At 43.4% G+C, this 12,775-nt stretch overlaps 2 protein-coding genes across 2 annotated transcripts in view; one reads left to right on the plus strand and one right to left on the minus strand.

The window, feature by feature from the left end:
• Positions 1–2,815: 2,815 nt before the first annotated feature.
• On the minus strand, positions 2,816–5,078 carry LOC124034096 (60S ribosomal protein L37). Its single transcript, XM_046346836.1, has 4 exons — positions 4,925–5,078; positions 4,336–4,471; positions 3,974–4,058; positions 2,816–2,922 (listed from the first exon to the last, which is right to left on the minus strand). Exons 1-4 carry the CDS (start codon positions 4,925–4,927, stop codon positions 2,853–2,855), a joined length of 294 nt encoding a protein of 97 aa, XP_046202792.1. The 5' UTR covers positions 4,928–5,078; the 3' UTR covers positions 2,816–2,852.
• Positions 5,079–7,610: 2,532 nt separating this feature from the next.
• Positions 7,611–12,775, plus strand: part of LOC124033229 (lipoxygenase homology domain-containing protein 1-like) — a 46,402-nt gene continuing 41,237 nt past the window's right edge. The window contains 1 exon segment of the mRNA XM_046345199.1: positions 7,611–7,755. Within this exon segment, the coding sequence (XP_046201155.1) occupies positions 7,622–7,755 (134 nt within the window). The 5' untranslated portion in view covers positions 7,611–7,621.

Raw genomic sequence — 12,775 nt, forward strand, 5'->3', positions numbered from 1 at the left:
GCCCGCTTGCAGTTTGCCAAAAGGCACCTAAAGTCTCTCAGACCATGAAAAACAAGATTCTCTGGTCTGATGAAACCAAGATTTAACTTTTTGGCCTGAATGCCAAGCGTCACATCTGGAGGAAACCTGGCACCATCCCTACGATGAAGCATGGTGGTGGCACCATCATGTTGTGTGGATGTTTTTCAGCGGCAGGGACTGGGAGACTAGTCAGGATCAAGGCAAAGATGAACGGAGCAAAGTACACAAGAGATTCTTGATAAAAACTTGCTCCAGAGTGCTCAGGATCTCAGACTGGGGCGAAGGTTCACCTTCCAACAGGACGACGACACTCAGCACACAGCCAAAGCAACGCAGGAGTGGCTTTGGGACAAGTCTCAATGTCCTTGAGTGGCCCAGCCGGAACCTAGTTTTTAACCCGGTCGAACATCTCTGAAGAGACCTGAAAATAGCTGTGCAGCAACGCTCCCCATCCAACCTGACAGAGCTTGAAAGGATCTGCAGAGAAGAATGGGACAAACTCCCCAAATACAGGTGTGACAAGCTTGTAGCATCATACCCAAGAAGACTTTAGGCTGTAATCGCTGCCAAAGGTGCTTCAACAAAGTACCGAGTAAAAGGTCTGAATACTTATGTAAAGGTCATATTCCAGGTTATTTTCAATAAATTAGCAACATTTTCTAAAACCCCTTTTTTTTTTGCTTTCGTCATTATGGGTTACTACTGTGTGTAGATTGAGGATTTTTATTTTAGAATAAGGCTGTAACATAAAATGTGGAAAAAGTCAAAGGTTCTGAAAACTTTCCAAATGCACTGTATATTTCCTTTCAGAACAATTCCTTCCCAATTTGCAACGAACCTGTCCCAAAATAACAGTCTGGCTGTCAGGCATCCAAGTGGTTGGCTCATCATCTCCCTTTTGTTTTACACATACACACAAGCCATCTTCTGAAGATTTCAAATATAACTCATTGCACCGCGAGAGGAGTTTCTACTGGAATTGTGCTGGGGTATAACACTGGAGTTTAGTCCATTAGGTTCTAAGAACACTCAGAACACTTGACTCAGAGTTGACCAAAATGATATCTTCCATGATATAGTACATATACAGTATCTGGATGTTAAACTAAAGGAGTAGTCTAAATAAAGGAACAGCAGTTGGTTCTCAGTTTGGACACATCTGGCTGTTTGAAATGGATCCATTGGTAGGCTATATAACCCTGCTACAAAGGTACTTCAAAAGTCCAGTACCTTTGTACCTTATTGATGCTAACAAGCCAAATGACTATATTGGAGTAAAATTCCTCACATTTGTACACTTAGTATCAAGTTTTTTAAAGAGCCTTGTCATCTTGCAACACTTTCAATAAGGAAAACAAACACAGGTAAAGTTCTGACACAAACCATCTGTGGATAGGTTCTTCTTTCCTTCTGTGACAAAATATCTCCTCTTAATTCCCGCCACTTCATCCTGTATGGACTGTGGGAGTTGCCATGTGTTTATTTTTGTGTCTTTTTAGCGACTAGCGGCTTTGTTATGATAAAGCTCCTTCTGGATTTTAATAGAAAATAAGCATATACAGCCATGGGAATCCAATTAAATTGGGAGATTATTGACTAATGGAAAACTGAAGACAGAACTTTCTCTGCAATGCAAAACACCACTCCCACCCTTCTATGGTGTGGCAGCTACTTATATTCCAATTCTACATGTTACGTCAAACATCTCCAAAACGGTGTCATGCACATGTAACAACTCTACCACATACCTTCACACTAAAACACTGTTGACATGTAGATATGAGAAGAGCCACTGAGTTTGGCTTCATATTTTATAAACGAAAGCTAGATACATTTCCTATTACATGGACTTCTAAACGTTATGTTCAGTGAATGGAAGGTCATACACATTGTGGCTTTGAGATGCTCTGTAAACTGTACACCAGCCCTAAGGCAACCCTTTGAATGTTTATTCAAACAAATCAGTGATTTGTAGTTACTGTATTGAAACCAATTACTGGTTAATATAACAGTTAGTCCCATGTCATTTTCACATTTCATCCAGTAGTTTGAGTTGTGGGAAATATATGAATTTTTAGAACTGCTAAATATCTATTCAAACATGCTTTTCCCCCCTCCTTCATGCCTCTTTTGTCAAATCACAATACTGTGACTAAAGAATCCTAAACCTTTTCTGCCTTATGCACTTTGAAGAATAAACAAGTGAATTATTTAGGGCTCTACGCTGACCTTTTTTTTTACAAGGTGCACCTAAATTGAAAATTGTAGGCGCACATGAAGAAATTTACGAGCATAATGAAGAATATTTTAGATATTAAAGCTAGAATTGTAAATTTTTCCAGGCTCACTGGTGCTCCTGAATTAATATTCCTAGGCGCACAGCAAAATAGAGCCCTATTATTTTTCAGATCCTCAAGAAACAAACACGAAGAAATGTGTCCCTCTACTGGTTGCAGGAAAACCTTCCTTCAAACAAGTTTTAGTGATAAAACTGAATCCCAACCACAGGAGGTTGGTAGCACGTTTATTGGGGAGAACGGACTCGTGGTAATGGCTGGAGCAGAATCAGTGGAACGGTTTCAAATAAATCAAACACATGGTTTCCAGGTGTTTTGATGCCATTCCATTTGCTTGTTCTGGCCATTACATTATTATGAGCCGTTCTCCCCTCAGCAGCTTCCATTGATCCCAACACTTAATGGTTGCTGCTAGGGTTCTTGACAGAGTTAACAGTTCAACATTTTGATCTTCATTGTATAACCTAAAACTGACCAAATTAGAGGATGAGAGGCCATCAAGTTGTTTTATGATTTATTTATTTCAAACTCAGCCTAGGAAGAGCTAGAGGCAGCCACTGCTGCCCTCTTAGGCTTAGGGACAGTTCCCTCACGGAATCCATTCCTGGAAAAGACCAGAGAAAGTGAAATGTGTTAATGAGGAAGGAGGACAACGAATTGTAAACTACATTCATATCAGGTGGTCTCAAATGCTTTACATTGTGAGGAACATAACCCCATCCATCCCTCAACATGTACCACCCGTTTGGAAGATGGCACGGCAGAAGAGTATTTGGGTATTTTCCTTTCTTCTCAATTGATATAAGCCTACTCAGCATCTTAAAAATCTTCTGAATGTGTTATAAAGCAGTGTCCAACTTCAGTGTCATCCGGATCAAAATAACTTCTGTATGGGTTAACACCTCGACCAATGTGATGTGTGGTATGACGGCCCTCCATTGTTACATGGCCTCCCACTTGTCTTTATCTTTCTTGTTTCTGTTAGCTTTTATGCCCTTGGGTGTATATAGGCTGTTTCAGTGTTGTCTAAGTCTACTAGAAATGAATCTAACATCACATCTTAGAGTTGAGTATGTGATACGAGACTGGTCTTTCACTAGCAACTTACATAGCAACAATAGCTGTTCGTGCCAGGTAACATTCAAGAAAGAACAGTGAAATAAGCCTTCCAACTTGGCGATATCAAAAGTCTCCACTGATCATGAGATGTCAACAAGCATTCAAGTCTCTCACTGCCATTGCCTTGTCAAATCATGCCAGCCTAGTCACAATTTGATTGCAGAAAAACACATTTGACGAGTAGTTTACCTAACAGTCACTAACGAAACAAATAAAACTAACACCACCTACCTCATGGTATATAAAATAACCCCTAATATTATCTCAACATTAACAAAACTGAGGGTTCAACCCAGCACTGAAATGTATCCGTGTAGACCACAACCAAATCCATCAAGGCAAACCTAGCTGGTGAAATCACACAATGTTACATTAAGATCAGGTGAGTCTCTGCACAGCCAAAACGTTTAATCCAGTCTCACATTCAACAGGCAAAAATGCAAGCAAACAATGGAGAAATTGAGGTACATAATGCCTAAAGAACAGCTCTTCTTTGAATTCCGTGGGAAACATTGCAAGAAGGATGTTGGACTCACCTGAATCTGCGGTAGACGACCCTCAGGTGTCTGATACGGCCAGTTCCGGTAGTGCTGCGTCGCTTGGCCTTGGCACTCCAGTTATCTGCACGGGTAAAAATGATGAGCGTGTAAGAATCAATGAAGAGCAAAACTACAGCTTGTCTAAACCCCCGCGTGTGAGGACATCTTTAATTTCAGCTCTTTTCTTTTTGACATAACGTTAGGCATCACCGAAAACTTCTGACATGACCTGCGGTATACATCCATCCATCTAGCCTCACTGATGAGTCCCCATTGGTCACACCGATGGATGAGCTGATTTATCAATAACAACTAGCTAACCACCTGCCAGACATTCAAGAACAGCATGAGCCACTCACACTTTCTCTTGCGCTTTTCGGGGTAGCCACACTTTCCGCAGGAGGACTTCTGGAGGTGGTATGCCTTGGAGCCGCACCGACGACACAGGGCGTGCGTCTTGTTGCGACGTTTACCAAATGACGACGTTCCCTTCGTCTGGGAAACATAAAACATGTATTAAAAGCAATAACAATTGGCCAGTATAGTTAATTCCAAACACAGCATTACATACAACTGCATAATGTCACATAGCTATGTCAGTTGGCTAACATGATGCTAGTGAAAACCAGTGAAACTTAGGCACGGCTTTCGCTTTTTTAGACGATGAAAATAAGGACATACTAATAAATTCCGTCTTTAAAAATATATATTTTATGGGGGACAAAAAAAATGGTTTGCTTTCATTTTGAGAATGATTTGTAAACTAGTTAACGTTACAGTTCATTCGTCGGGTTGATAACTACTGATTATGAAACTGAACCCGTGATATACTGGGGTCTGTGACACTTAATTGCTTTCATCTTCACAACAATAATGCAGATGATAAGGGAGAAAATGCATTAAAGCGGATGATTTGAGATTTTCAATGTAATCTCGGTCCACCCTTACCATCTTCTTGCCGAAGTTCGCACGATAGAGACCGGAAAAAGGTTTTGTGTTGCACTATATTCAGTCCGTACCGGTATGCTGTAGCAAAACAAGAGCTGCCAATAATGTGTTCCTTTCACTAGCACGGAACGTAAACTAATTGATGTTGGTCGTTGAAATTTAAATACAAAATACTGTAATACAACATGTATTGTATTATAATTATATTTTTATTTTGAGATAATGTTATCCCATCATGCCAGATGCCAATTTTGCCCCGAGAGACAGGAACAGCAGCGAATACTAGCGGTCTGTTGAGGCTACTGTCAATTTTGAGTCCAGAAAATCCGACATTATAACTTTCATCTCCCTTGCTCACGTGGTTACTACTTGTTTCTCTTTATGCATATTTCTTTGGACCTTCAGCATGACTACATGAAGTTGATGGAGCGATTTAGGAGGTACTTTAAAAAAACGTTATCCTATAGTCACCAGGGAGTCATCATAAATGATATCCATTGACTGAAAGAATAACTTAAATGCCTTTAGTTCTGCTGTCCTATCGCATCACAGCAGAAATATAAACATGTTTAATTCCATTTTTTGTAAACAAAGTCATTGTAAATACTTTATTGCCTCAAAACATTAACACTACAATTTGTAAATCATGTATGTAAAGAACTTGCATGCATAGCTCTGTCAATGAATTTGAGTGGGTACATTTCTCCAGCTCCATCTCTCAGCGGTTTACCAAAACAGTGGCAGGTTGTCTGATGTGTTATTGTTTGAACCACATATCTCCTCTTTGAGTTGTAGAACCCTCATCAGCTTCTAATATAGGATAGAATTTTCTGTCTTGTTCTCGATTTTCACAGGGGCTTTCTCAACTGATCAGGTGACAACCCAGCAGTGGTAGTAATTTTTAATGAGCTCAGTGGCTGTTGCTGTTTCAGGTGGGGAACTACAGCAGGAGAGGGCTGCCCCAGCCACCTCAAGCCATCCTGCAGTCTGCTCTACCCAGGAGTCTGTATGGCTCTGGCCCCATCCTGCTGGCACCGGCTGGTCACTACGGTGACACTACAGGTCAGTTTAATCGTGTTTCACCGGTACACACTGGAATCAGTTACAGTTACAAGGTAGTAAATAAATTAAAGATGTCCCCGGAAAAAAAAAAAAAACAATGCCAAGGGCAGTGGTGGAACCGAAGAGGTGGATGACGAGAGCTCAGAGGATCAGGAGCCAGAGCCCAAGACGAAGCGTAAGAGGGTCACTGGCACAGAGGATGCTGGAGGTGGCAGGGGGAAAAGGAAGAAATCAAAAGCTCCAGAAGAAGGGTACCACTCTGACACCTCTGAGCCTGATGTAAAAAGCAGCAAGAAAAAGGGGGAGAACAAAGGAAAAGTAAAGAAAAATAAGAAGAAAGCTAAGAAGGACAGCGAGGAGGAGTATGAGGTGAGAAGCAGCGAGTCTTAAGAGTACAGATGATGAAGATCACAGTGATACCATCAATAACAAGAAAAAGAGAGCAGAGAGGCTCCCTGGTGTGATTGAGGCCACCAGTAAGGGAACCAAAAAGACCACCAGGAGAACGACATGGGGTCAAAGGACAAAAAATCTAAAGACGACGACAAAAAATCCAAAAAGGACAAGAAAGAGGACGAACAAACTCGTGAACAGGGGGATGAAGAAGGGGATGGCAAAAAGAAGAAGAAAAAGGCCAAGAAAGGCTCAGGGGGGGACAGTGATGAGGACACCAAAAAGGGGAAAGGCAAAAAAAAGAAGCTGGTTGAGAACTACGTGGAGATCTATGAGAATGAACTACGGAACTATGAGCCAGATACCATGGAGAACTATGAGGATGAGTACCACAAGAAGAAAGGTAGGACACATTATATTGTACATTGTACTGTGTAACTAGAATGTGGCACACAGATCAGGAACAGAAGCAGGTCACAGCATCAAACATAATGGTAATAAATGGGCACAAACAATAAATGAAAGAACATACAAAATACAGACCTCGTAGTATTATTGGCTGGCTAGCTTCAAACATGATTGCCAGAAATATAATAGGTCTACTACACAGAAAATATTTGCATCCTTAACTATTTCTCAATGCATGAGCTCCCCCCGTTATAGGTTGACTGCAATTGATTAATACAATGGCTGTATCGTTGCTGGTTCCTGGTGTAATAGCTTTATTGTTGACCTTAATTTTCTTGGTAATACAACACTTAAAGTATTCACAGGTATGAGGTAGGCCTATGTCTGCATCTCAAATGTAACATGACACCTATCAATAACAATGGCTTGTTTAACTTAATGAAAAGGACCCGACAATGTTATTACATTTTTTGGATGTCTACCTAGAATACTTACAACTAGTTGTAGACTTTCTTTATTTTTGACTCTACAGTACTGTTTTACTCACTCACTCACTCACTCACTCACTCACTCACTCACTCACTCACTCACTCACTCACTCACTCACTCACTCACTCACTCACACTCACACACACACACACACACACACACACACACACACACACACACACACACACACACACACACACACACACACACACACACACACACACACACACACACACACACACACACACACACACACACACACACACACACACACACACTATATCTCATTCTCGATCTGACTGTGTTTTGTATCTGTCTGTCTGTGCCTCTAACTCTCTCTTTGCCATGTCATACACCCCTGCAGTTTATGAGGTGGTGACCATCACTGGAGATGAGAGGGGGGCGGGCACCGATGCCAACGTGTTTATCACTCTCTTCGGGGAATATGGCATCACTCCGAAGGTGCATCTGGCTAGCAAGTGAGTCCCCTTTGTGGACTGTCTTAGATATTATATACAATTGAATTTTGAATAAATAAAAGTAGTCAATTATCAGTTTGTATTTTAATCTAATTAACATTGATGTTGTTAGCCAAACTGAGACAACATGAAAAGCTCTACAGAAATCTGAACTGTAATCTAATTAGAGCCAATCCTCTCATTACACTGACATACATTAAATTGCAAAACATATATTGATTGTTTCTGTTGGTTTGAGGTTTAACATCTGTTCTTTATCCTTTTATCTCCAATATCACAGCACGGAAAAGAGGTATTTCAGTGGTAGTCTTTTACTGTTGGGTCACATTTTATCCTGTATTTTTGATTGTTGAAAATACATAATTAGTATTTTGAGCAGAACTGTCATCTGGGGTACATAAGAAAAAAAATGTAGCTCTCTTGTACAAGGTGACTTTCATCAATATATACGGCTCTATTTATTCTCATATTTGAACATTCAAATTAGCATCAAAGCAGACATCATAAAAGACAACATATCCCTGCACGTCATCTCTAGTTGAAACCCTTGCTAAACAGGTATTGTGACAATTTAAAACTTTAATAAGTCAGTTCATAGAATTGCCAATTTAAAGAAATGTAGCCAGTTTATTCACTACTACATTTAGCTAACATTAGATAGTTAATCCAGAGATTCTTACATTTGCCTCAATTCGGTGGTCTCGTCTAGATCACCATGGTATTTGTAGTTCTTAATGATAGCCACATTAGCAGCCAATTCACATTTCATTTTGGGGGGGTAAATACACTACTGGTCAAACATTTTAGAAGACCGACTCATTCAAGGGATTTTCTTTATTTGAACTATTCTATACATAGTAGAATAATAGTGAAGACATAACCAAAAAAGTGTTTAACAAATGAACATTTATTTTATATATGAGATTCTTCAAATAGTCACCCTTTGCCTTGATGACAGCTTTGCACACTCTTGGCATTCTCTCAACCAGCTTCACCTGGAATGCTTTTCTAACAGTCCTGAAGGAGTTCCCACATATGCTGAGCACTTGTTGGTTGCTTTTCCTTCACTATGTGGTTAGACTCATCAAAAAGACGTCTCAATTTGGTTGAGGTCAGGGGTTTGTGGAGGTCATCTGATGCAGCACACCATTTCTCTCCTTCTTGGTCAAATAGCCCTTACACAGCCTGGAGGTGTGTTGGGTAATTGTCCTGTTGAAAAACAAATGATAGTCCCACTAAGCCCAAACCAGATGGGATGGCATATCGCTGCAGAATGCTGTGGTAGCCATGCTGGTTAAGTGTGCCTTGAATTCTAAATAAATCACAGACAGTGTCACCAGAAAAGCACCCCCACCCCATAAAACCTCCTCCTCCGTGCTTCATGGTGGGAACTACACATGCAGAGATCATCTGTTCACCCATACCGCGTCTCACAAAGACACTACGGTTGGAACCAAAAATCTCCAATTTGGACTACAGACCAAATGACAGATTTCCACCGGTCTAATGTTCATTGCTTGTGTGTCTTGGCCCAAGCAAGTCTCTTTTTCTTATTGGTGTCCTTTAGTAGTGGTTTATTTTCAGCAATTCGACCACACAGTCTCCTCTGAACAGTTGGATGTTGAGATGTGTCTGTTACTTGAACTCTGTGAAGCATTTATTTAGGCTGCAATTTCTGAGGCAGGTAACTCTAATGAACGTATCCTCAGCAGAGGTAACTCTGGGTCTTCCATTCCTGTGGCGCTCCTCATGAGAGCCAGTTTCATCATAGTGCTTGATGGTTTTTGTGACTGCACTTGAAGAAACGTTCAAAGTTCTTGACATTTTCCGTATTGACTTCATGTCTTAAAGTAATGATGGACTGTCATTTCTCTTTGCTTATTTGAGCTGTTCTTGCCATAATAGGGACTTGGTCTTTTACCAGATAGGGCTATCTTCTGTATACCCCCCTACCTTGTCACAACACAACTGATTGGTTCAAACACATTAAGAAGGAAATAAATTCCACAAGTTAACTTTTAAGAAGGCACACCTGTTAATTGAAATACATTCTAGATTTACATTTACATTTAAGTCATTTAGCAGACGCTCTTATCCAGAGCGACTTACAAATTGGTGCATTCACCTTATGACATCCAGTGGAACAACCACTTTACAATAGTGCATCTAAATATTTTAAGGGGGGGGGGGGGGTGAGAAGGATTACTTTATCCTATCCTAGGTATTCCTTAAAGAGGTGGGGTTTCAGGTGTCTCCGGAAGGTGGTGATTGACTCCGCTGTCCTGGCGTCGTGAGGGAGTTTGTTCCACCATTGGGGAGCCAGAGCAGCGAACAGTTTTGACTGAGCTGAGCGGGAACTGTACTTCCTCAGTGGTAGGGAGGCGAGCAGGCCAGAGGTGGATGAACGCAGTGCCCTTATTTGGGTGTAGGGCCTGATCAGAGCCTGGAGGTACTGAGGTGCCGTTCCCCTCACAGCTCCGTAGGCAAGCACCATGGTCTTGTAGCGGATGCGAGCTTCAACTGGAAGCCAGTGGAGAGAGCGGAGGAGCGGGGTGACGTGAGAGAACTTGGGAAGGTTGAACACTAGACGGGCTGCGGCGTTCTGGATGAGTTGTAGGGTTTAATGGCACAGGCAGGGAGCCCAGCCAACAGCGAGTTGCAGTAATCCAGACGGGAGATGACAAGTGCCTGGATTAGGACCTGCGCCGCTTCCTGTGTGAGGCAGGGTCGTACTCTGCGGATGTTGTAGAGCATGAACCTACAGGAACGGGCCACCGCCTTGATGTTAGTTGAGAACGACAGTTTGTTGTCCAGGATCACGCCAAGGTTCTTAGCGCTCTGGGAGGAGGACACAATGGAGTTGTCAACCGTGATGGCGAGATCATGGAACGGGCAGTCCTTCCCCGGGAGGAAGAGCAGCTCCGTCTTGCCGAAGTTCAGCTTGAGGTGGTGATCCGTCATCCACACTGATATGTCTGCCAGACATGCAGAGATGCGATTCGCCACCTGGTCATCAGAAGGGGGAAAGGAGAAGATTAATTGTGTGTCGTCTGCATAGCAATGATAGGAGAGACCATGTGAGGTTATGACAGAGCCAAGTGACTTGGTGTATAGCGAGAATAGGAGAGGGCCTAGAACAGAGCCCTGGGGGACACCAGTGGTGAGAGCGCGTGGTGAGGAGACAGATTCTCGCCACGCCACCTGGTAGGAGCGACCTGTCAGGTAGGACGCAATCCAAGCGTGGGCCGCGCCGGAGATGCCCAACTCGGAGAGGGTGGAGAGGAGGATCTGATGGTTCACAGTATCGAAGGCAGCCGATAGGTCTAGAAGGATGAGAGCAGAGGAGAGAGAGTTAGCTTTAGCGGTGCGGAGCGCCTCCGTGATACAGAGAAGAGCAGTCTCAGTTGAATGACTAGTCTTGAAACCTGACTGATTTGGATCAAGAAGGTCATTCTGAGAGAGATAGCGGGAGAGCTGACCAAGGACGGCACGTTCAAGAGTTTTGGAGAGAAAAGAAAGAAGGGATACTGGTCTGTAGTTGTTGACATCGGAGGGATCGAGTGTAGGTTTTTTCAGAAGGGGTGCAACTCTCGCTCTCTTGAAGACGGAAGGGACGTAGCCAGCGGTCAGGGATAAGTTGATGAGCGAGGTGAGGTAAGGGAGAAGGTCTCCGGAAATGGTCTGGAGAAGAGAGGAGGGGATAGGGTCGAGCGGGCAGGTTGTTGGGCGGCCGGCCGTCACAAGACGCGAGATTTCATCTGGAGAGAGAGGGGAGAAAGAGGTCAGAGCACAGGGTAGGGCAGTGTGAGCAGAACCAGCGGTGTTGTTTGACTTAGCAAACGAGGATCGGATGTCGCGATCTTCTTTTCAAAATGGTTGACGAAGTCATCTGCAGAGAGGGAGGAGGGGGGGGGGGGGGAGGAGGATTCAGGAGGGAGGAGAATGTGGCAAAGAGCTTCCTAGGGTTAGAGGCAGATGCTTGGAATTTAGAGTGGTAGAAAGTGGCTTTAGCAGCAGAGACAGAGGAGGAAAATGTAGAGAGGAGGGAGTGAAAGGATGCCAGGTCCGCAGGAGGCGAGTTTTCCTCCATTTCCGCTCGGCCTTCCGGAGCCCTGTTCTGTGAGCTCGCATTGAGTCGTCAAGCCACGGAGCGGGAGGGGAGGACCGAGCCGGCCTGGAAGATAGGGGACATAGAGAGTCAAAGGATGCAGAAAGGGAGGAGAGGAGGGTTGAGGAGGCAGAATCAGGAGATAGGTTGGAGAAGGTTTGAGCAGAGGGAAGAGATGATAGGATGGAAGAGGAGAGAGTAGCGGGGGAGAGAGAGCGAAGGTTGGGACGGCGCGATACCATCCGAGTAGGGGCAGTGTGGGAAGTGTTGGATGAGAGCGAGAGGGAAAAGGATACAAGGTAGTGGTCGGAGACTTGGAGGGGAGTTGCAATGAGGTTAGTGGAAGAACAGCATCTAGTAAAGATGAGGTCGAGCGTATTGCCTGCCTTGTGAGTAGGGGGGGAAGGTGAGAGGGTGAGGTCAAAAGAGGAGAGGAGTGGAAAGAAGGAGGCAGAGAGGAATGAGTCAAAGGTAGACGTGGGGAGGTTAAAGTCGCCCAGAACTGTGAGAGGTGAGCCGTCCTCAGGAAAGGAGCTTATCAAGGCATCAAGCTCATTGATGAACTCTCCGAGGGGACCTGGAGGGCGATAAATGATAAGGATGTTAAGCTTGAAAGGGCTGGTAACTGTGACAGCATGAAATTCAAAGGAGGCGATAGACAGATGGGTAAGGGGAGAAAGAGAGAATGACCACATGGGAGAGATAAGGATCCCTATGCCACCACCCCGCTGACCAGAAGCTCTCGGGGTGTGCGAGAACACGTGGGCGGACGAAGAGAGAGCAGTAGGAGTAGCAGTGTTATCTGTGATAGATGACTACCTCATGAATCTAGTTGAGAGAATGCCAAGACTGTACAATGTTGTCATCAAGGCAAATGGTGGCTATTTGAATCTCAAATATAAAATATATTTT

This window comes from Oncorhynchus gorbuscha, linkage group LG04, assembly GCF_021184085.1.
Source record: "Oncorhynchus gorbuscha isolate QuinsamMale2020 ecotype Even-year linkage group LG04, OgorEven_v1.0, whole genome shotgun sequence".
Taxonomy (NCBI): domain Eukaryota; kingdom Metazoa; phylum Chordata; class Actinopteri; order Salmoniformes; family Salmonidae; genus Oncorhynchus; species Oncorhynchus gorbuscha.

What these genes read in the sequence shown, in the direction of transcription:
- LOC124034096 (XM_046346836.1), bottom strand. An exon ending in CGAAAAGCGCAAGAGAAAGT is followed by an intron (nt 4,059 to 4,335) that starts GTGAGTGGCTCA and finishes TTACCCGTGCAG; the next exon opens with ATAACTGGAGTGCCAAGGCC. An exon ending in GTCGTCTACCGCAGATTCAG is followed by an intron (nt 2,923 to 3,973) that starts GTGAGTCCAACA and finishes GGTCTTTTCCAG; the next exon opens with GAATGGATTCCGTGAGGGAA.